At 38.5% G+C, this 25,573-nt stretch overlaps 1 protein-coding gene across 7 annotated transcripts in view; it reads right to left on the reverse strand.

The window, feature by feature from the left end:
• Window positions 1-25,573, reverse strand: part of celf2 (cugbp, Elav-like family member 2) — a 465,802-nt gene that overhangs the window by 22,098 nt on the left and 418,131 nt on the right. For 4 of the 7 annotated variants that reach the window (XR_009815324.2, XM_061961314.2, XM_061961316.2 and 1 more), the window contains 5 exons: window positions 19,193-19,327; window positions 18,432-18,557; window positions 9,861-10,040; window positions 6,202-6,345; window positions 5,976-6,134 (listed from right to left, as the gene is read on the reverse strand). Coding sequence is in view for 6 of the 7 variants with exons in the window: in XM_061961314.2 (XP_061817298.1) it covers window positions 6,007-6,134; window positions 6,202-6,345; window positions 9,861-10,040; window positions 18,432-18,557; window positions 19,193-19,327 (713 nt within the window). In the remaining variant the exon portion in view is untranslated. The remainder of the gene's footprint in view (window positions 1-5,975; window positions 6,135-6,201; window positions 6,346-9,860; window positions 10,041-18,431; window positions 18,558-19,192; window positions 19,328-25,573) is intronic. The other 3 variants (XM_061961315.2, XM_061961318.2, XM_061961317.2) reach the window with 3 other exon arrangements.

Genomic DNA, 25,573 nt, shown 5'->3' on the forward strand with positions numbered 1-25,573 from the left:
TGCTTTACAGATGCCTTCAAGCACCCCCCCCTCACCTGTTTTCTATTGTTTTTCTGCGTTTAGTGCGTGTTCCTGTCTTGCGCTCTTATTTTGGCGGCACTTCCTGTTGTGTTTGGTGTTTTTTCATAACTGCTTTACAGATGCCTTCAAGCACTTTCCACCCTCACCTGTTTTCTATTGTTTTTCTGCGTTTAGTGCGTGTTCCTGTCTTGCGCTCTTATTTTGGCGGCACTTCCTGTTGTGTTTGGTGTTTTTTCATAACTGCTTTACACATGCCTTCAAGCACTCCCCCCCTCACCTGTTTTCTATTGTTTTTCTGCGTTTAGTGCGTGTTCCTGTCCTGGGCTCTTATTTTGGCGGCACTTCCTGTTGTGTTGGGTGTTTTTTCATAACTGCTTTACACAAGCCTTCAAGCACTTTCCCCCCCCTCACCTGTTTTGTATTGTTTTCTGCGTTTAGTGCGTGTTCCTGTCCTGCGCTCTTATTTTGGCGGCATTTCCTGTTGTGTTTGTTGTTTTTTCATAACTGCTTTACACATGCCTTCAAGCACCCCCCCATCTATTTTCCTTTTTTTTGTGCGTTCAGTGCGTGTTCCTGTCCTGCGCTCTTATTTTGGCAACACTTCCTGTTGTGTTTGGTGTTATTTCATAACTGATTTACACATGCCTTCAAGCACTTTTCTCCCCCTCACCTGGTTTGTATTGATTTTCTGCGTTTAGTGCGTGTTCCTGTCCTGCGCTCTTATTTTGGCGGGACTTCCTGTTGTGTTGGGTGTTGTTTCATAACTGCTTTACACATGCCTTCAAGCACTTTTCCCCCCTCACCTGTTTTCTATTGTTTTTCTGCGTTTAGTGCGTGTTCCTGTCCTGCGCTCTTATTTTGGCGGCACTTCCTGTTGTGTTTGGTGTTTTTTCATAACTGCTTTACACATGCCTTCAAGCACTTTCCCCCCCTCACCTGTTTTCTCTTGTTTTTCTGCGTTTAGTGCGTGTTCCTGTCCTGCGCTCTTATTTTGGCGGCACTTCCTGTTGTGTTTGGTGTTTTTTCATAACTGCTTTACAAATGCCTTCAAGCACTTTCCCCCCCTCACCTGTTTTCTATTGTTTTTCTGCGTTTAGTGCATGTTCCTGTGCTGCGCTCTTATTTTGGCGGCACTTCCTGTTGTGTTTGGTGTTTTTTCATAACTGCTTTACACATGCCTTCAAGCACTTTTCCCCCCTCACCTGTTTTCTATTGTTTTTCTGCGTTTAGTGCGTGTTCCTGTCTTGCGCTCTTATTTTGGCGGTACTTCCTGTTGTGTTGGGTGTTTTTTCATAACTGCTTTACACATGCCTTCATGCTTTCCCCCCCCCTCACCTGTTTTGTATTGTTTTTCTGCGTTTAGTGCGTGTTCCTGTCCTGCGCTCTTATTTTGGCGGAACTTCCTGTTGTGTTTGTTGTTTTTTCATAACTGCTTTACAGATGCCTTCAAGCACTTCCCACCCTCACCTGTTTTCTATTGTTTTTCTGCGTTTAGTGCGTGTTCCTGTCCTGGGCTCTTATTTTGGCGGCACTTCCTGTTGTGTTGGGTGTTTTTTCATAACTGCTTTACACATGCCTTCAAGCACTTTCCCCCCCTCACCTGTTTTCTATTGTTTTTCTGCGTTTAGTGCGTGTTCCTGTCCTGCGCTCTTATATTGGCGGCACTTCCTGTTGTGTTTGGTGTTTTTTCATAACTGCTTGACAAATGCCTTCAAGCACTTTTCCCCCCTCACCTGTTTTCTATTGTTTTTCTGCGTTTAGTGGGTGTTCCTGTCCTGCGCTCTTATATTGGCGGCACTTCCTGTTGTGTTTGGTGTTTTTTCATAACTGCTTGACAAATGCCTTCAAGCACTTCCCCCCCTCACCTGTTTTCTATTGTTTTTCTGCGTTTAGTGCGTGTTCCTGTCCTGGGCTCTTATTTTGGCGGCACTTCCTGTTGTGTTGGGTGTTTTTTCATAACTGCTTTACACATGCCTTCAAGCACTTTTCCCCCCTCACCTGTTTTCTATTGTTTTTCTGCGTTTAGTGCGTGTTCCTGTCCTGCGCTCTTATATTGGCGGCACTTCCTGTTGTGTTTGGTGTTTTTTCATAACTGCTTGACAAATGCCTTCAAGCACTTCCCCCCCTCACCTGTTTTCTATTGTTTTTCTGCGTTTAGTGCGTGTTCCTGTCCTGGGCTCTTATTTTGGCGACACTTCCTGTTGTGTTGGGTGTTTTTTCATAACTGCTTTACACAAGCCTTCAAGCACTTTTCCCCCCTCACCTGTTTTGTATTGTTTTTCTGCGTTTAGTGCGTGCTCCTGTCCTGCGCTCTTATTTTGGCGGCACTTCCTGTTGTGTTTGTTGTTTTTTCATAACTGCTTTACACATGCCTTCAAGCACTTTCCCCCCCTCACCTCTTTTCCATTGTTTTTCTGCGTTTAGCGCGTGTTCCTGTCCTGCGCTCTTATTTTGGCGGCACTTCCTGTTGTGCTGGGTGTTTTTTCATAACTGCTTTACACATGCCTTCAAGCACTCCCCCCCCCCCCTCACCTGTTTTCCATTGTTTTTCTGCGTTTAGTGCATGTTCTTGTCCTGCGCTCTTATTTTGGCGGCACTTCCTGTTGTGTTGGGTGTTTTTTCATAACTGCTTTACACAAGCCTTCAAGCACTTTTTCCCCCTCACCTGTTTTGTATTGTTTTTCTGCGTTTAGTGCGTGTTCCTGTCCTGCGCTCTTATTTTGGCGGCACTTCCTGTTGTGCTGGGTGTTTTTCCATAACTGCTTTACACATGCCTTCAAGCACTTCCCCCCCCTCACCTGTTTTGTATTGTTTTTCTGCGTTTAGTGCGTGTTCCTGTCCTGCACTCTTATTTTGGCGGCACTTCCTGTTGTGTTTGGTGTTTTTTCATAACTGCTTTACAGATGCCTTCAAGCACTTCCCCCCCTCACCTGTTTTCTATTGTTTTTCTGCGTTTAGTGCATGTTCTTGTCCTGCGCTCTTATTTTGGCGGCACTTCCTGTTGTGTTGGGTGTTTTTTCATAACTGCTTTACAAATGCCTTCAAGCACCCCCCCCCCCCTCACCTGTTTTCTATTGTTTTTCTGCGTTTAGTGCGTGTTCCTGTCCTGGGCTCTTATTTTGGCGACACTTCCTGTTGTGTTGGGTGTTTTTTCATAACTGCTTTACACAAGCCTTCAAGCACTTTTCCCCCCTCACCTGTTTTGTATTGTTTTTCTGCGTTTAGTGCGTGCTCCTGTCCTGCGCTCTTATTTTGGCGGCACTTCCTGTTGTGTTTGTTGTTTTTTCATAACTGCTTTACACATGCCTTCAAGCACTTTCCCCCCCTCACCTCTTTTCCATTGTTTTTCTGCGTTTAGCGCGTGTTCCTGTCCTGCGCTCTTATTTTGGCGGCACTTCCTGTTGTGCTGGGTGTTTTTTCATAACTGCTTTACACATGCCTTCAAGCACTCCCCCCCCCCCCCCTCACCTGTTTTCCATTGTTTTTCTGCGTTTAGTGCATGTTCTTGTCCTGCGCTCTTATTTTGGCGGCACTTCCTGTTGTGTTGGGTGTTTTTTCATAACTGCTTTACACAAGCCTTCAAGCACTTTTTCCCCCTCACCTGTTTTGTATTGTTTTTCTGCGTTTAGTGCGTGTTCCTGTCCTGCGCTCTTATTTTGGCGGCACTTCCTGTTGTGCTGGGTGTTTTTCCATAACTGCTTTACACATGCCTTCAAGCACTTCCCCCCCCTCACCTGTTTTGTATTGTTTTTCTGCGTTTAGTGCGTGTTCCTGTCCTGCACTCTTATTTTGGCGGCACTTCCTGTTGTGTTTGGTGTTTTTTCATAACTGCTTTACAGATGCCTTCAAGCACTTCCCCCCCTCACCTGTTTTCTATTGTTTTTCTGCGTTTAGTGCATGTTCTTGTCCTGCGCTCTTATTTTGGCGGCACTTCCTGTTGTGTTGGGTGTTTTTTCATAACTGCTTTACAAATGCCTTCAAGCACCCCCCCCCCTCACCTGTTTTGTATTGTTTTTCTGCGTTTAGTGCATGTTCCTGTCCTGCGCTCTTATTTTGGCGTCACTTCCTGTTGTGTCGGGTGTTTTTTCATAACTGCTTTACAAATGCCTTCAAGCACCCCCCCCCCTCACCTGTTTTCTATTGTTTTTCTGCGTTTAGTGCGTGTTCCTGTCCTGCGCTTTTATTTTGGCGGCACTTCCTGTTGTGTTTGGTGTTTTTTCATAACTGCTTTACACATGCCTTCAAACACTTTTCCCCCCTCACCTGTTTTCTATTGTTTTTCTACGTTTAGTGCGTGTTCCTGTCCTGCGCTTTTATTTTGGCGGCACTTCCTGTTGTGTTTGTTGTTTTTTCATAACTGCTTTACACATGCCTTCAAGCGCTTTCCCTCCCTCACCTGTTTTCTATTGTTTTTCTGCGTTTAGTGCGTGTTCCTGTCCTGCGCTCTTATTTTGGCGGCACTTCCTGTTGTGTTTGTTGTTTTTCATAACTGCTTTACACATGCCTTCAAGCACTTTCCCCCCCTCACCTGTTTTCTATTGTTTTTCTGCATTTAGTGCATGTTCTTGTCCTGTGCTCTTATTTTGGTGGCACTTCCTGTTGTGTTTGGTGTTTTTTCATAACTGCTTTACACATGCCTTCAAGCACTTTCCCCCCCTCACCTGTTTTCTATTGGTGATGAAGACTATTTAAGTTGAGTGTGAGCCACCATTCTTTGGTTGCTGAGACTGGCTGATTGCTCCACACCATTACCTGGATGGTGAGCTAGAGGTGGATGGTGGAGGGTGTGTCAGTTGATGGCGGAGGGTGTGTCACTGGATGGTGGAAGGTGTGTCAGTGGATGGCGGAGGGTGTGTCAGTGGATGGTGGAGGGTGTGTCAGTGGATGTGAGAGGGTGTGTCAGTGGATGGCAGAGGGTGTGTCAGTGGATGGTGGAGGGTGTGTCAGTGGATGGCGGAAGGTGTGTCAGTCCATGGTGGAGGGTGTGTCAGTCCATGGTGGAGGGTGTGTCAGTGGATGGCGGAGGGTGTGGCAGTGGATGGTGGAGGGTGTGTCAGTCCATGGTGGAGGGTGTGTCAGTGGATGGTGGAGGGTGTGTCAGTGGATGGTGGAGGGTGTGTCAGTGGATGGCGGAAGGTGTGTCAGTCCATGGTGGAGGGTGTGTCAGTCCATGGTGGAGGGTGTGTCAGTGGATGGCGGAGGGTGTGTCAGTGGATGGTGGAGGGTTTGTCAGTCCATGGTGGAGGGTGTGTCAGTGGATGGTGGAGGGTGTGTCAGTGGATGGTGGAGGGTGTGTCAGTCCATGGTGGAGGGTGTGTCAGTGGATGGCGGAGGGTGTGTCAGTGGATGGTGGAGGGTGTGTCAGTGGATGGCGGAGGGTGTGTCAGTGGATGGTGGAGGGTGTGTCAGTGGATGTGAGAGGGTGTGTCAGTGGATGGCAGAGGGTGTGTCAGTGGATGGTGGAGGGTGTGTCAGTGGATGGCGGAAGGTGTGTCAGTCCATGGTGGAGGGTGTGTCAGTGGATGGTGGAGGGTGTGGCAGTGGATGGTGGAGGGTTTGTCAGTCCATGGTGGAGGGTGTGTCAGTGGATGGCGGAGGGTGTGGCAGTGGATGGTGGAGGGTGTGTCACTGGATGGCGGTCGTTTTTTCTTAATAGTGATCTGGCAGCAGCCAGCGTCATCTCACAAGATAAATGTCAATCAAGTCAACCAAAGTCACGTCTTGGTGAAGATTGATGATCGCTCATTTTTAGGTCTATATATTTTGAAATGGACTGACACACCCTCCACCATCCACCGCTCGCTCGCCATCCAGGTAATGGCCAGCCCTGGTTTAGCGGATAAAGTAGAAAAAAAAATTCAAAAAGAAAGACAAAAGTTGACGATAGTAAGAAAATAATGTTGCTGGAAGTGTTGTCAAAATAAAAGCAATAAAGAGGAGGGTGTGCAACTTACCCTAGCAGTGCTAAGGTGGTGGGTCTCAGCATCAGTACGGTTTGCTGTCGTTCTTGGAGCGTTTCAGTTGCACCTTCAGCCGCTTCATGCCGATCTGGAAGCCGTTCATGGCCTGGATGGCCGCCTGCGCCGACACCGGATTGTCGTAGCTCACGAAGCCTGCGGGGCGGCGCACACATTCTAGACACGTCCCACGCCAGCGCAGGGTGTGGCGGACGGCGCTTACCGAAGCACTTGCTGAGGTTGGTCTGTTTGTCGATGAAGACTTTGGCGGACACCACGTTCCCGAAAGGCATGAACATCTGCAGGATGTCCTGGTCGCCAAACTCCTGGGGCAGGTGGTAGATGAACAGGTTGGCGCCTTCGGGGCCTGCGAGGGGAGGAGGGGGAAGGATGCGGTCGTCATGGTAACGCAGGTAGCTAATGATGTCGCTTTCTGCTCACAACAAGTCTTCAAATGTATTCATCTTTTGTGAGAGGAATCAAAGTGGAGGAGCGACAGAACATCTGAGGAAATACAATAATATCTTATTTGACTTCCTTTTATCCCCTGGCAGTCTTTCATGCGTGAACTTTGGAGGACTTTTTACTCATTTATAGAACACATTCCTCTTCTTATTTTTACTGGCAGTCAACGAGAAAAAAAATCATGTCAATAAATTGAAGCGACTGACTTTTAAAAAAGAAAGATGCGTTTATTGAAATATTTATTTATTGACTCATTTTATTATGAATTATGTTCATTTATCTAGTAATATTTTGAGTAATATTACAAAAAAATACCATTTAATGACGACAATACCAATATTAGTAAAGACAATAAAAAAAATATAAAATACATATTTAATTAAAGCTGCAAGCAGCGTTGTTCGGGCCCGCGTATTTGGCAGGTGCTAGTCCTAAGTGTCCCAATACTTTTGTCTACTTTTAGTCTGAAGTGTCCCAAGACTTTTGTCTAGTGTACCTACCTTGTCTGCATTGTGTGGGCACGTTGGTGCTTCCTGCTTTTGAGCAGCCATCTTAAAAAAAACAGCACCGCAGGAGCATCAGTGCAGCGGGTCTTTGAAGGGTCATAAAATCAAAACCGGAGCAGGTATCACAACTCTTTCACCAACTTTTAATCAGAAGGGTTCAATCTCTCTCCTGTGTTAGTTTGAAGCCGAAACAACAAACGCGCTCAGAGGAGATAATGTTTGAAGAAAGGTGACCGGTTTTTCCAAAAATGTTGTTTTGAAGGGGGAATAGCAAACTTCCTGTTGATTTTTGCTGGGGGTTGTCAATTTATGAAATGTAGGTCTAAGTGAGACCTACATAGAGGTTTTTGTTTCATCTCTCTCTGGGAGTTACAGGCAGTTTAGTAATTTTTTTCTTCCGAGGAGCAGTTTTTTGTCCGTTTTATTCAAAAATTGCTGTAGAGCACAATTGTTAGATTTGGGGTTTTTTCATTAGGTCACAGTTTTAGCCAGTCCTGATGTGTGTGTTCAGTTTGGTGAGTTTTGAAGCATGTTAAGGGGGTGAAATTACAGCTCAAAGAGGCAAAAGTGACTGTTTTTAGTACTTTTTTGTCTTGAAGGGGGAATTGCCAACTTCCTGTTGATTTTAGCCCGAGAATGTACCATTATGAAAGTTAGGTCTGAGTCAGACCTACATAGAGGATTTTGTTTCATGTCTTTCCGACCTTCCTAGTGGGAGTTACAGGCAGTCTAGTTTTTTTTTTTCCTAGGGGGCGCTAGAGCGCAATTTTGATTTTTTTCAGTTTGGTTTTTTTATTAAAAGACAATTTTCGCAGGTCCTGATGTGTGGGTCAAATTTGGTGAGTTTTGAAGCATGTTAAGTGGGTCAAATTAGTGCTCGAAGAGGCGGCGGAAGAAAAATAATAATAATAATAATAAAACCTTAGAAATTCAATAGGTCCTTATGTCCCATTGCATAAGGACTCCCTGTGGGAGTCCTTTTGCAATGGGCCACTGCGGGCCCTAATTATGTCCCATTGCATAAGGACTCCCTGTGGGAGTCCTTTTGCAATGGGCCACTGCGGGCCCTAATTATAATAGTAAAAATAAATGTCATTTGTGGACTTTTACTTCAATGTACGATAAATAAAGTACAAAAGCCAAAAAGCAGTGAAGTTGTCACGTTGTGTAAATGATAAATAAAAAGAGAATACGACAAATCCTTTTCAACTTATATTCAATTGAATAGACTGCAAAGACGAGATATTTCATGTTCACACTGAGAAACTTTCTTATTTTTGGCAAATATGAGCTCATTTGGAATTTGATGCCTGCGACATGTTTCGAAAAAGCTGGCACAAGTGGCAAAAAAGAGTGAGAGAGTTGAGGAATGCTCATCAAAGACTTATTTGGAACGTCCCACAGGTGAACAGGCTAATTGGGAACAGGTGGGTGCCATGATTGGGTATAAAAGCAGCTTCCATGAAATGCTCAGTCGTTCACAAACAAGGACGGGGGCGAGGGTCACCACTTTGTCAACAAATGCCTGAGCAAATTGTTTAAGAACAACGTTTCTCAACAAGGAATTTAGGGATTTCGCCATCTACGCTCCGTAATATCATCAAAAGGTTCGGAGAATCTGGAGAAATCACTGCACGTAAGCCATGATATTACGCACCTTGGATCCCTCAGGCTGTACTGCATCAAAAAGCCACATCAGTGTGTAGAGGATATCACCACATGGGCTCAGGAACACCTCAGAAAACCACTGTTAGTAACTACGGTTGGTCGCTACATCTGTAAGTGCAAGTTAAAACTCTACTATGCAAAGCCACAGCCATTTACCTACCTACCTACTCAGTGGCCTAGTGGTTAGAGTGTCCGCCCTGAGATCGGTTGGTTGTGAGTTCAAACCCCGGCCGAGTCATACCAAAGACTATAAAAATGGGACCCATTACCTCCCTGCTTGGCACTCAGCATCAAGGGTTGGAATTGGGGGTTAAATCACCAAAATGATTCCCGGGCGCGGCCACCGCTGCTGCCCACTGCTCCCCTCAACTCCCAGGGGGTGATCAAGGGTGATGGGTCAAATGCAGAGAATAATCTCGCCACACCTAGTGTGTGTGTGACAATCATTGGTACTTTAACTTTAACTTTAACTTTTATCAACAACACCCAGAATCGCTTCGCTGGGTCCGAGCTCATCTAAGATGGACTGATGCAAAGTGGAAAAGTGTTCTGTGGTCTGACGAGTCCACATTTCAAATTGTTTTGGAACCTGTGGACCAAAGAGGAAAATAACCATGTTCTAGTGTGAAAGTGTAAGAGGCAGCATGTGTGATGGTATGGGGGTGTATTAGTGCCCAAGACTTAGGTAACTTACACATCTGTGAAGGCGCCATTAATGCTGAAAGGTACATACAGGTTTTGGAGCAACATATGTTGTTATCATGGACGCCCCTGCTTATTTCAGCAAGACGATGCCAAAGCCAGGTGTTACAACAGCGTGGCTTCGTAGTAAAAGAGTGCGGGTACTAGACTGGCCTGCCTGTAGTCCAGACATTGAAAATGTGTGAAGGCTAAAATATGAGAAGGGAGACTGTTGAACAACTTAAGCAAGAATGGGAAAGAATTCCACTTCAAAAATGTGTCTCCTCAGTTCCCAAACCTTTACTGAGTGTTGTTAAAAGGAAAGGCCATGTAACACACTGGTAAAAATGCCTTTTTTGCAATGTGTTGTTGATTATTTACAAAAAGTGTGAACATGAAATATCTTGTCTTTGCAGTCTATTCAATTGAATAAAAAGGATTTGTTGTATTCTCTTTTTATTTACCATTTACACAACGTGACAACTTCACTGGTGTTGGCTTTTGTATAACCATATTGTAAATAATAATAATAATATAATGAATAACAGTGTTGACTCCTCACCTTCCTTCTGGCTGCCGGCGGCTCCTTGTTGCTGCAGCAGTGACTGGCTGTATAGCGTGGGCAGCGCGGCGGCGGCGTACTGTTGGATCCCTGAGTAGGCCTGCGTCAGCGCGTCCATGGTGCCTGCCGCGCCGTTAGCCAGCCCGGCGCCGCCCAGCCCGCCATTGAGCGCCGCCATACCTGAGAGCATTTGAGCAACTTTACACAAAACCCAACAATAAAGAAAGAAGAGTGCACTTACTCATTAGCGCTCCCCACTGGAGGTTTTACAACAACAACACACACACACACACACACACACACACACACACACACACACACACACACACACACACACACACACACACACACACACACACACACACACACACACACACACACACACACACACACACACACACACACACACACACACACACACACACACACACACGCACAGATCAAGTATGACAATGAATAGCTGATTAGCTGCATGCAAATGAACAATAAAAAAAAGTAATCATTTACAATAAAATTAACTTTCAATATTTACATTTGTGGAATAATTTTCACTAAAATATGACATTATTTATTTATTATAGCATATTCAAATGTTTATTCCCTACAACATAATATGACATATGATTTATAACATAAAATGACATTATTGATGTACTATAACATAATATAGAATTATTTATTCAATACAATATAATACCATAATATTAAAGTGCTTATACTATATTATTTATTCACTATAAAATAATCCTAAAATGTTTATTCACCATAACATAACATGTATTTACTATAACATAATATTAAAGTGTGTATTCACGATAAAATATTGCTACATTATTACATTTAATACAACATATTTATTCCCTAAAACATAATATGTAAATATTTATTTAAATATACATTGTTTATTTACTTTATTTTAATATCAAATTGTTTATTTAGGATAACATAGTGTTACATTATTCATGTCATATAACATAATATTAAAGTGTTTATTCACCATAACATAATATGTAAATATTTATTTAAATATAACATGTTTAATTATTTACTTTTTCTTAATATTTAAATGTTATTTAGGATAACATAGTATTACATTATTCATACTATATAACACAATTTTAATGTGTTTATTCACTATAACATAATATCACATGTATTTACTATAACTTAATATCAAAATGTTTATTCACTATAATGTACATGCTATAACTTAGTATGTAATTGTTTATTCAGTGTAACATAATATGACATTATTTATTTGGTATAATGTTTAAGTGTTTAATGACAATAATATAATTAGTTTTTAATGTAACATTGTAATAAACTATTCACTATAACATGTTATTAGTAAGTCGATAAAGCACAATGTACTATAACTTACGATTGAATTGTTAATTCACGATAGCAATGTTACATTATTTATTCAATATTTCATAAAATTACCGTGTTTATTTACTATAACATAATGTTACATTATTTTTTAAATATTTCATCAAATTAAAATGTTTATTCACCATAAACATAATTTTATATTACTTAATATTTCATAAAATCAAAGTGTTTATTCACCATAAACAAAGTATTATATTAATTATGTAATATTTCATAAAATCACCGTGTTTATTTACTATAACATAATGTAAAATATTTTATTTAATATTTCATAAACTTAAAGTGTTTATTCATCATAAACATAATATTATACTAATTATGTCATACAATTACCGGTATTATTTACTATAACATAATGTTACATGTTTTATATTTTATATTAAATAAAATATTTAAGTGTTTTTTAAATTATAACATAATGTTACATTAAAAAAAATACAATTTATGTGTTTTAACATAAAATTACACTGTTTATTATATATTTAATACAACTATTTTTTTTTTACTATAACATTTCATTCAATTTTTTATTCACTAGAACGTGATAAATTATTTATTTAAAATAAGATAAAGTGTCATTATCTATTTACCATAACTTAAAGTGTTTATTTATTATAACCCAATGTTACATTGTAATATAACATAACATATTGTTCATTTAATGTTACATACTATTAAAGTGTTTATTCATTATAAGATGATAATAATTCATCCAATAGAACATTGTGTCATTATTTATTTACTATAACAGAGCATTATTAAAGTTTTTCTAGATTAATATGACATTCATTTAATATAACATGACAGTATTTCATCACTATAGCATAATACGTAATTATTTATTCAATATAACGTGTCATGGTTCATTCACTATAACTTAATCTTAGATTGTTTATTCACTATAATATAATATTGAATTGCTTATTCACTATAATATAATATCAGATTGTTTATTCACTATAATATAATAGATTGTTTATTCACTATAATATAATATTAGATTGTTTACTAACTATAATATAATATGGGTTGTTTATTCACTATAATAGTAGAATATGTATTCACTATAATTTAATATTCCATTTTTTATTCACTATAACTTAATATGGGTTGTTTATTCAATATAATATGATATGGGTTGTTTATTCACTATCACTTAATATTAGATTGTTTGTTCACTATAACATAATATGGGTTATGTATTCAATATTATATATTATGGGTTGTTTATTCACTATAATATAATATGGGTTGTTTATTCACTATAATATAATATGGGTTGTTTATTCACTATAATATGGGTTGTTTATTTACTGTAATATAATATGGGTTGTTTATTCACTATAATATGGGTTGTTTATTCACTATAATATAATATGGGTTGTTTATTCACTATAATATGGGTTGTTTATTCACTATAATATAATATGGGTTGTTTATTCACTATAATATGGGTTGTTTATTTACTGTAATATAATATGGGTTGTTTATTCACTATAATATAATATGGGTTGTTTATTCACTATAATCAGGTTGTTTATTCACTATAATATAATATGGGTTGTTTATTCACTATAATATAATATGAGTTATTTATTCACTATAACATAATATGGGTTGTTTATTTACTATAATATAATCTTAGATTGTTATTCACTATAATATCATATGGGTTGCTTATTGACTATAATATAATATTAGGTTGTTTATTCATTATAATATGGGTTGTTTATTCACTATAATAAAATATGGGTTGTTTATTCACTATAATATAATATGAGTTATTTATTCACTATAACATAATATGGGTTGTTTATTTACTATAATATAATCTTAGATTGTTATTCACTATAATATCATATGGGTTGCTTATTGACTATAATATAATATTAGGTTGTTTATTCATTATAATATGGGTTGTTTATTCACTATAATAAAATATGGGTTGTTTATTCACTATAACATATCATTGGTTGTTTATTCACTATAATATATTATGGGTTGTTTATTCGCTATAATATAATATTAGATGTTTATTCACGATAATATACTATTAGATTGTTTATTCACTATAATATGGGTTGTTTATTCACTTTAATATAATATTAGTTGATAATTCACTATAATATTAGAATATGTATTCACTATAATTTAATATTAGATTGTTTATTCACTATAACTTAATATGGGTTGTTTATTCAATATAATATGATATGGGTTGTTTATTCACTATCACTTAATATTAGATTGTTGATTCACTACAACTTAATATTAGATTGTTTGTTCACTATAACATAATATGGGTTATGTATTCAATATTATATATTATGGGTTGTTTATTTACTATAATATAAAATGTATTGTTTATTCACTATAATATAATATGGGTTGTTTATTCACTATAACATAATATGGGTTGTTTATTTACTATAATATAATCTTAGATTGTTATTCACTATAATATCATATGGGTTGCTTATTGACTATAATATAATATTAGGTTGTTTATTCATTATAATATGGGTTGTTTATTCACTATAATAAAATATGGGTTGTTTATTCACTATAATATAATATGAGTTATTTATTCACTATAACATAATATGGGTTGTTTATTTACTATAATATAATCTTAGATTGTTATTCACTATAATATCATATGGGTTGCTTATTGACTATAATATAATATTAGGTTGTTTATTCATTATAATATGGGTTGTTTATTCACTATAATAAAATATGGGTTGTTTATTCACTATAATATATTATGGGTTGTTTATTCGCTATAATATAATATTAGATGTTTATTCACGAAAATATACTATTAGATTGTTTATTCACTATAATATGGGTTGTTTATTCACTTTAATATAATATTAGTTGATAATTCACTATATTAGAATATGTATTCACTATAATTTAATATTAGATTGTTTATTCACTATAACTTAATATGGGTTGTTTATTCAATATAATATGATATGGGTTGTTTATTCACTATCACTTAATATTAGATTGTTGATTCACTACAACTTAATATTAGATTGTTTGTTCACTATAACATAATATGGGTTATGTATTCAATATTATATATTATGGGTTGTTTATTTACTATAATATAAAATGTATTGTTTATTCACTATAATATAATATGAGTTATTTATTCACTATAACATAATATGGGATGTTTATTTACTATAATATAATCTTAGATTGTTATTCACTATAATATCATATGGGTTGCTTATTGACTATAATATAATATTAGGTTGTTTATTCATTATAATATGGGTTGTTTATTCACTATAATAAAATATGGGTTGTTTATTCACTATAATATAATATGAGTTATTTATTCACTATAACATAATATGGGTTGTTTATTTACTATAATATAATCTTAGATTGTTATTCACTATAATATCATATGGGTTGCTTATTGACTATAATATAATATTAGGTTGTTTATTCATTATAATATGGGTTGTTTATTCACTATAATAAAATATGGGTTGTTTATTCACTATAATATATTATGGGTTGTTTATTCGCTATAATATAATATTAGATGTTTATTCACGATAATATACTATTAGATTGTTTATTCACTATAATATGGGTTGTTTATTCACTTTAATATAATATTAGTTGATAATTCACTATAATATTAGAATATGTATTCACTATAATTTAATATTAGATTGTTTATTCACTATAACTTAATATGGGTTGTTTATTCAATATAATATGATATGGGTTGTTTATTCACTATCACTTAATATTAGATTGTTGATTCACTACAACTTAATATTAGATTGTTTGTTCACTATAACATAATATGGGTTATGTATTCAATATTATATATTATGGGTTGTTTATTTACTATAATATAAAATGTATTGTTTATTCACTATAATATAATATGGGTTGTTTATTCACTATAACATAATATGGGTTGTTTATTTACTATAATATAATCTTAGATTGTTATTCACTATAATATCATATGGGTTGCTTATTGACTATAATATAATATTAGGTTGTTTATTCATTATAATATGGGTTGTTTATTCACTATAATAAAATATGGGTTGTTTATTCACTATAATATAATATGAGTTATTTATTCACTATAACATAATATGGGTTGTTTACTTACTATAATATAATCTTAGATTGTTATTCACTATAATATCATATGGGTTGCTTATTGACTATAATATAATATTAGGTTGTTTATTCATTATAATATGGGTTGTTTATTCACTATAATAAAATATGGGTTGTTTATTCACTATAATATATTATGGGTTGTTTATTCGCTATAATATAATATTAGATGTTTATTCACGAAAATATACTATTAGATTGTTTATTCACTATAATATGGGTTGTTTATTCACTTTAATATAATATTAGTTGATAATTCACTATATTAGAATATGTATTCACTATAATTTAATATTAGATTGTTTATTCACTATAACTTAATATGGGTTGTTTATTCAATATAATATGATATGGGTTGTTTATTCACTATCACTTAATATTAGATTGTTGATTCACTACAACTTAATATTAGATTGTTTGTTCACTATAACATAATATGGGTTATGTATTCAATATTATATATTATGGGTTGTTTATTTACTATAATATAAAATGTATTGTTTATTCACTATAATATAATATGGGTTGTTTATTCACTATAACATAATATGGGTTGTTTATTTACTATAATATAATCTTAGATTGTTATTCACTATAATATCATATGGGTTGCTTATTGACTATAATATAATATTAGGTTGTTTATTCATTATAATATGGGTTGTTTATTCACTATAATAAAATATGGGTTGTTTATTCACTATAATATAATATGAGTTATTTATTCACTATAACATAATATGGGTTGTTTATTTACTATAATATAATCTTAGATTGTTATTCACTATAATATCATATGGGTTGCTTATTGACTATAATATAATATTAGGTTGTTTATTCATTATAATATGGGTTGTTTATTCACTATAATAAAATATGGGTTGTTTATTCACTATAATATATTATGGGTTGTTTATTCGCTATAATATAATATTAGATGTTTATTCACGAAAATATACTATTAGATTGTTTATTCACTATAATATGGGTTGTTTATTCACTTTAATATAATATTAGTTGATAATTCACTATAATATTAGAATATGTATTCACTATAATTTAATATTAGATTGTTTATTCACTATAACTTAATATGGGTTGTTTATTCAATATAATATGATATGGGTTGTTTATTCACTATCACTTAATATTAGATTGTTGATTCACTACAACTTAATATTAGATTGTTTGTTCACTATAACATAATATGGGTTATGTATTCAATATTATATATTATGGGTTGTTTATTTACTATAATATAAAATGTATTGTTTATTCACTATAATATAATATGGGTTGTTTATTCACTATAACATAATATGGGTTGTTTATTTACTATAATATAATCTTAGATTGTTATTCACTATAATATCATATGGGTTGCTTATTGACTATAATATAATATTAGGTCGTTTATTCATTATAATATGGGTTGTTTATTCACTATAATAAAATATGGGTTGTTTATTCACTATAATATAATATGAGTTATTTATTCACTATAACATAATATGGGTTGTTTATTTACTATAATATAATCTTAGATTGTTATTCACTATAATATCATATGGGTTGCTTATTGACTATAATATAATATTAGGTTGTTTATTCATTATAATATGGGTTGTTTATTCACTATAATAAAATATGGGTTGTTTATTCACTATAACATATCATTGGTTGTTTATTCACTATAATATATTATGGGTTGTTTATTCGCTATAATATAATATTAGATGTTTATTCACGATAATATACTATTAGATTGTTTATTCACTATAATATGGGTTGTTTATTCACTTTAATATAATATTAGTTGATAATTCACTATAATATTAGAATATGTATTCACTATAATTTAATATTAGATTGTTTATTCACTATAGCTTAATATGGGTTGTTTATTCAATATAATATGATATGGGTTGTTTATTCACTATCACTTAATATTAGATTGTTGATTCACTACAACTTAATATTAGATTGTTTGTTCACTATAACATAATATGGGTTATGTATTCAATATTATATATTATGGGTTGTTTATTTACTATAATATACAATGTATTGTTTATTCACTATAATATAATATGGGTTGTTTATTCACTATAACATAATATGGGTTGTTTATTTACTATAATATAATCTTAGATTGTTAGTCACTATAATATCATATGGGTTGTTTATTCACTATAATATAATAGTAGGTTGTTTATTCATTATAATATGGGTTGTTTATTCACTATAATATAATATTAGGTTGTTTATTCATTATAATATGGGTTGTTTATTCACTATAATATAATATTAGGTTGTTTATTCATTATAATATGGGTTGTTTATTCACTATAATAAAATATGGGTTGTTTATTCAGTTTAATATAATATTAGATGTTTATTCACGATAATAAGCTATTAGATTGTTTAATATGGGTTGTTTATTCACTATAATAAAATATGGGTTGTTGAGGTCACACGGCTCGTGGCGCCTAGCGGGGGTGGTGGTGGCAGCGTCGCCTCCAAAAGTAGCAGCAGCGCTCATTAGCAGCGTGTCACGGCTTCATTTCACCACGGAGGGCAAGTTGTCTAAAAGGAGGGGGGGCTGACACCGGCGGGGGCGTCCTGTCGCCTCGCCGTCAGACACGGCCAAATAAATGATCAGTGCAGCGCTGAAGATTATAGGTCACTCATTTATTCAGGGATAATTGCACTGCTGACCTTTGCAATTCAATTAAGGCTCAGATGTGTTTAAATGAGGGCGGGGGGACGCAGGTGGGGGGTCTGCTGAAGGGCGAGCGAGCGCACGGCGTAGGTGATCTCCATGGCGGAGCGCTAAAGGTCAGCGGGGAATAATGACAACGCTGATTAAGAACCTCCTTGCCAAGGGTCAAAGGGCAAACGCGGGTCCGGTCGGCCGTGTGGGAGGGGCTTACATGGAGGAATACGAGCAAGCGGGTGGCATGGCGTGGGCATGGGGGGGTGGTGGTTGATGGCAGGATGAATACTCACTGTTGATGCTACCTGCGAGTGCATTTATGTTGTTGAGGCCCACCGTGGCGCCCGCCAGGCCCTGCAGCGTGCCCAGCGAGGTCAGCGAGTTCATGGCGCCCACGTTGGAGCCGGCGGTGGTGCCCGCTGCAGGGTGGGGAGGAAGAAGAAGAAGACGAGCGATGAAGACGGCACACAGCGGCGGTCACAGAGGCCACGCCTATTTCCTACAATCGGTGGACTTTCAGCCACTGTAGAGAAGGGGCGGAGCCTGAGCCCAAGGACAACATCAAAACCAGCGACACACACACAGCAGGGGGTCTTCACTGCGAGTGCAAAGCCAGCTGGCTGGAAGAAGATGTGATGGTGTGACATGCGTGAGCACGTGCACGCGGTCACATGCAGGCCGGCCCCGCCCACTGTGGCGTGGACCCTCCCCGAGGAGGAAGGAGAGGATGAAGAAAAGGAGCCAACATGGCCGACAGAGCAGAAACAGGAAGTAGGAAGAAAGGACATGAACAACCTCCCCTCGCTAACGACAATCTGCTGACCTCATGGTCGTGCACGCGCACACACACACACACACACACACACACACACACACACACACACACACACACACACACACACACACACACACACGCACACACACCTACAAGATGGCTGATGGGTGAGGATGTGGGCGTGGTCGGTGCTGACAATGGTGATCACGGGCAACAACACAGCGAAGGCGAATGATGGCGAGCGCGTCGGCAGGCGTCGGACCCCCCAGGCGGCGTTACCTGGGCTGCCCAACGCTCCCAGGGAGGCGGCGCTGGAGGACAGGGCGTTGGCGGTGGACGGGCTGGCCGAGTTTTGGGCTGCCGCCGCCGCCGCCGCTAAAGTGGCCAAGTTCTGCAACTGCAGAGCGCTCATACCTGGAGAAAGGAGGGGCCAGAGAGGGGTGTGTCAAAGCTGGGGGGGCGTGGCCAAAGACGGGTCCCCCACGTTTCCTTCGCCGTCAGGCAACCTGGAGCTTGTTTCGTCCACCAAAGAGCGCCTGCGCTCGCGTTACGATGACCACGATGTCATGTGACTTCCCTTCATGTCAGCAAACAAGGTGACGGACAGGATGACTACTTCCTGTTCCCTCAGAGATGTGCATGTGTCGTATATACAGGCGGCATGTATATACCCTCCATGGTAGCACACACACACACACACACACACACACACACACACACACACACACACACACACACACACACACACACACACACACACACACACACACACACACACACACACACACACACACACACACACACAGAGAGATGGTGTCAAACACGATCAAGAGACAAAAATGAGGGAATAGTGCCAATACAGCAGATGGATGACCAGCATTCACACTTTCTGGTTGGATGCCAGAATATTCACACTTCCTGGTTGGTTGGCATAATATTCACACTTCCTGGTTGGATGGCGGAATATTCACACTTCCTGGTTGGATGGCGGAATATTCACACTTCCTGGTTGGATGGCAGAATATTCACACTTCCTGGTTGGATGGCAGAATATTCACACTTCCTGGTTGGATGGCAGAATATTCACACTTCCTGGTTGGTTGGCAGAATATTCACACTTCCTGGTTGGATGGCAGAATATTCACACTTCCTGTTTGGTTGGCAGAATATTCACACTTCCTGGTTGGATGGCAGAATAGTCACACTTCCTGGTTGGATGGCAGAATATTCACACTTCCTGGTTGGATGGCAGAATATTCACACTTCCTGGTTGGATGGCAGAATATTCACACTTCCTGGTTGGATGGCAGAATATTCACACTTCCTGTTTGGTTGGCAGAATATTCACACTTCCTGGTTGGATGGCAGAATATTCACACTTCCTGGTTGGTTGGCAGAATATTCACACTTCCTGGTTGGATGGCAGAATATTCACACTTCCTGGATGGATGGCAAAATAGTCACACTTCCTGGTTGGTTGGCAGAATATTCACACTTCCTGGTTGGATGGCAGAATATTCACACTTCCTGGTTGGATGGCAGAATATTCACACTTCCTGGTTGGTTGGCAGAATATTCACACTTCCTGGTTGGATGGCAGAATAGTCACACTTCCTGGTTGGATGGCAGAATATTCACACTTCCTGTTTGGTTGGCAGAATATTCACACTTCCTGGTTGGATGGCAGAATATTCACACTTCCTGGTTGGTTGGCAGAATATTCACACTTCCTGGTTGGATGGCAGAATATTCACATTCCTGGTTGGATGGCAGAATATTCACATTCCTGGTTGGATGGCAGAATATTCACATTCCTGGTTGGTTGGCAGAATATTCACACTTCCTGGTTGGATGGCAGAATATTCACACTTCCTGGTTGGATGGCAGAATAGTCACACTTCCTGGTTGGTTGGCAGAATATTCACACTTCCTGGTTGGATGGCAAAATAATCACACTTCCTGGTTGGTTGGCAGAATATTCACACTTCCTGGTTGGATGGCAGAATATTCACACTTCCTGGTTGGATGGCGGAATATTCACACTTCCTGGTTGGATGGCAGAATATTCACACTTCCTGGTTGGATGGCAGAATATTCACACTTCCTGGTTGGTTGGCAGAATATTCACACTTCCTGGTTGGTTGGCAGAATATTCACACTTCCTGGTTGGATGGCAGAATATTCACACTTCCTGGTTGGTTGGCAGAATATTCACACTTCCTGGTTGGATGACAGAATATTCACACTCCCTGGTTGGATGGCAGAATATTCACACTTCCTGGTTGGATGGCGGAATATTCACACTTCCTGGTTGGATGGCAGAATAGTCACATTCCTGGTTGGTTGGCAGAATATTCACACTTCCTGGTTGGATGGCAGAATATTCACACTTCCTGGTTGGATGGCAGAATATTCACACTTCCTGGTTGGTTGGCAGAATATTCACACTTCCTGGTTGGAAGGCAGAATATTCGCACTTCCTGTTTGGATGGCAGAATATTCACACTTCCTGGTTGGATGGCAGAATATTCACACTTCCTGGTTGGATGGCAGAATATTCACACTTCCTGGTTGGTTGGTAGAATATTCACACTTCCTGGTTGGAAGGCAGAATATTCGCACTTCCTGGTTGGATGGCAGAATATTCACATTCCTGGTTGGTTGGCAGAATAGTCACACTTACTGGTTGGTTGGCAAAACCATAGACATGTTCTAAGGGTACGCAGCATGGAGCGCTACTGCCTACTGGCGCTGACGAGACGCAGGGCCGCCATCTTGGAGTGGTGATCCGCTCCACTCATTGCAATTCATTTGGCAGGAGCAATGAACATTTAATTCATCTTACCTCACTGAATACCACTGATTGTCACGCGCTTTTTTGTCATACATGTAGCTATGATAAAGGACTCATGTTTTATTATGCATAGTTTGCTTAATAGTAATAGAATATTCTCATATGCTATAAGTGAGCAGATCAAAACTGGGAATATAATCCCAGAGAAGGGTCAGCTATTTTGAAGTTGAAGAAAGAATATGATGAGGTTATATATACATGCTACATAAACAATGTATGAATACATTAGATATCTATATATCTTATAGACTGTATCTCTGTTGCTGCAGCAGCAGAGAGTTTATTCTGTCTTGACACTTTGTATTGATATCACATTCTTCCCTTAAATGATCATGTTTACAGTCATTGTTTTATATGTATTTTTGATGTATGTCGCTTTGGATAAAAGCGTCTGCCAAATATTTAAAAATAAACATATATAAACACCTGAAAGTCTTTATATCAGCTAAAACCACCAATCTGTTTCACTGGATTCAGAATAAAAGCAAATTCTGTTTTACCCAACAATGTTAGTATTTGAATATTGTTACTTGAAGACTTATTCCTGGTTACAATTATACTGTTAAAGTATTGTCTTATACTTTGCCTAAAATGACAACGCATCATAATCAGTGGCGGCTGGTGAATTTAGTTTTAGGTGGGGCTGAAAGTTTGTAAAGCAAACCCATGTAGGAGCGTCATCCTCCCCCAGAAGATTTATTTGTGATTTTCACATACAAATGAAGCATTCTGGTACATTCTGACTAAATAATGAAGACAAAATAGAATATTTCATAGGTTTGCAGAGAACTATATACAAGATATATATCCATCCATCCATCCATTTTCTACCGCTTGTCCCTTTTTGGGGTCGCGGGGGGTCGCTGCAGCCTATCTCAGCTGCATTCGGGCGGAAGGCGGCGTACACCCTGGACAAGTCGCCACCTCATCACAGGGCCAAGGTATATATTGAATTGTATATATATATATATTGAATATACAGTATACTTCTCAACTCTGTGGTAATATTCTTTTCACAAAACACAAGCAATAGTACGTTAATATTAAATCTTGCTTGTGAAAAATAATCCCCCGATTACTATTTTCAACAGTCCAGCAGGAAAACGCTGAACACCATCTTTGTTTTCTACCTGTCAACTGTCAGTTTACGCTCCTCATCACCACTTCAAGATGTCGGCCCAATTTCTGGCGTCACAGCAGCCAATGCTGCGTCTACTTCTAACATGTCTATGTGCAGAATTGTCACACTTCCTGGTTGGCTGGCAGAATATTCACACTTCCTCAAAGAGACGGCGAGAAAGTTCTCACTTCATCTTCCCTGCCATCCAAAGATGTCCTTTGTCTCCTTGTCTCCTTTCCTTTGTCTCCTTGTATCCTTTCCTTTGTCTCCTTGTATCCTTTCCTTTGTCTCCTTGTTTCCTTTCCTTTGTCTCCTTGCCTCCTTGTATCATTTCCTTTGTCTCCTTGTATCCTTTCCTTTGTCTCCTTGTGTCCTTTCCTTTGTCTACTCGTGTCCTTTCCTTTGTCTCCTCGTGTCCTTTCCTTTGTCTCCTCGTGTCCTTTCCTTTGTCTCCTTGTGTCCTTTCCTTTGTCTCCTCGTATCCTTTCCTTCTGGTCCTCTTCACTGGCTCTCAGACATGTTCCTGAGGGAAGGTGTGGTTGTCATGGTAACACAACAGAGTGTGATGGACGTACGATCCATTCAACACTTTTCCTTCCCATTCCAGGTGTCCTCATGTTCTCTCCCATATTCTCTGTCATGTTCCCATGTTTTCTCTCATGTTCTCTGTTATGTCCTCATGTTCTTTTTCATGTTCCCATGTTGTCTCTCATGTTCCCATGCCCACTCACATGTCTCTCATGTTCCCATGACCACTCTCTCAAGTTTACATGTCGACTTTTGTGTTCCCATGTCCACTCTCATGCCCTCATGTTCACTCTCTCTCATGTTCTCATGTTCACTCTCATGTCCCCATGTCCACTCTCATGTTCCCATGTCCACTCATGTTATCATGTCCACTCTCATGTTCCCATGTCCACTCTCATGCCCTCATGTTTTCATGTCCACTCTCATGTTCTCATGTCCACTCTCATGTCCACTTTCATGTTCCCATGTCCACCCATGTTCCCAAGTCCACTCTCATGTTCACTCTCATGTTCCCATGTCCACTCTCATGCCCTCATGTTCACTCTCTCTCATGTTCTCATGTTCACTCTCATGTCCCCATGTCCACTCTTATGTTCCCATGTCCACTCTCATGTTCTCATGTCCACTTTCATGTTCCCATGTCCACTCATGTTCCCAAGTCCACTCTCATGTTATCATGTCTACTCTCATGTTCCCATGTCCACTCATGTTCCCAAGTCCACTCTCATGTTCTCATGTCCACTCTCATGTTCCCATGTCCACTCTCATGTTCCCATGTCCACTCACATGTCTCTTATATTCCCATGACCACTCTCTCAAGTTTGCATGTCGACTTTTGTGTTCCCATGTCCATTCTCATGCCCTCATGTTCACTCTCTCTCATGTTCTCATGTTCACTCTCATGTCCCCATGTCCACTCTCATGTTCCCATGTCCACCCATGTTCCCAAGTCCACTCTCATGTTCTCATGTCCACTCTCATGTTCCCATGTCCACTCTCATGCCCTCATGTTCACTCTCTCTCATGTTCACTCTCATGTCCACTCTCATGTTTTCATGTCTACTCTCATGTTCTCATGTCCACACTCATGTCCACTTTCATGTTCCCATGTCCACTCAGGTTCCCAAGTCCACTCTCATGTTCTCATGTCAACTCTCATGTTCCCATGTCCACTCTCATGTTCTCATGTCCACTCTCATGTCTACTCTCATGTTCCCATGTCCCCTCATGTTCCCAAGTCCACTATCATATTCCCATGTCCACTCTCATGTTCCCAAGTCCACTCTCATGTTCTCATGTCCACTCTCATGTCCACTTTCATGTTCCCATGTCCACTCATGTTCCCAAGTCCATTCTCATGTTCTCATGTCCACTCTCATGTTCCCATGTCCACTCTAATGTTTTCATGTCCACTCTCATGTTCTCATGTCTACTCTCATGTTCTCATGTCCACTCTCATGTTTTCATGTCCACTATCGTTTACCCATATCTACTCTCATGTTTTCATGTCCACTCTCATGTTCTCATGTCTATCATGTCCACTATAATTTACCCAGGCCCACTGTCATGTTTTCAAGTCAACCCTCATGCCTCTCACGTAAACGCTCATATTTCCCTGTCCACTCTCATCTCTCATGCTTACTGTCATTTTCACATCCCTCTCATGTTCTCATGTCTATCATGTCCACTATCATTTACCCATGTCTACTCTCATGTTTTCATGTGTACTCTCATGTCAACTACTATGTTTCCATGTCCACTCTCATGCTTCCAGGTCCACTCTCATGTTCCCATGCCCATTCTCATTTCTCTCATGTCTCTCATGCTTACAGTCATTTTATCATCTCTCTCATGTTCCCATGTCCACTCTCATGTTCTCATGTCCACAATCATTTACCCACGTCTACTCTCATGTTCTCATGTTCACTATCGTGTTCTCATGTCCACACTCATGGCGACTCTCATGTTCCCATGTTCCCATGTAAGTTTTCATGTCGAATGTCATAGTCACTCATTTTTCTCTTGTTCCCAGGTCCCACATCCACTCTCATGTTCTCATGTCTCTCATGTCCACTATCATTTTCCCATGTCTACTCTCATGTTTTTATGTCCACTCTCATGTTCCCATGTCCACTAATGTTCACTCTCATAAGTTTTT

This window comes from Nerophis lumbriciformis, linkage group LG05, assembly GCF_033978685.3.
Source record: "Nerophis lumbriciformis linkage group LG05, RoL_Nlum_v2.1, whole genome shotgun sequence".
Classification (NCBI taxonomy): domain Eukaryota; kingdom Metazoa; phylum Chordata; class Actinopteri; order Syngnathiformes; family Syngnathidae; genus Nerophis; species Nerophis lumbriciformis.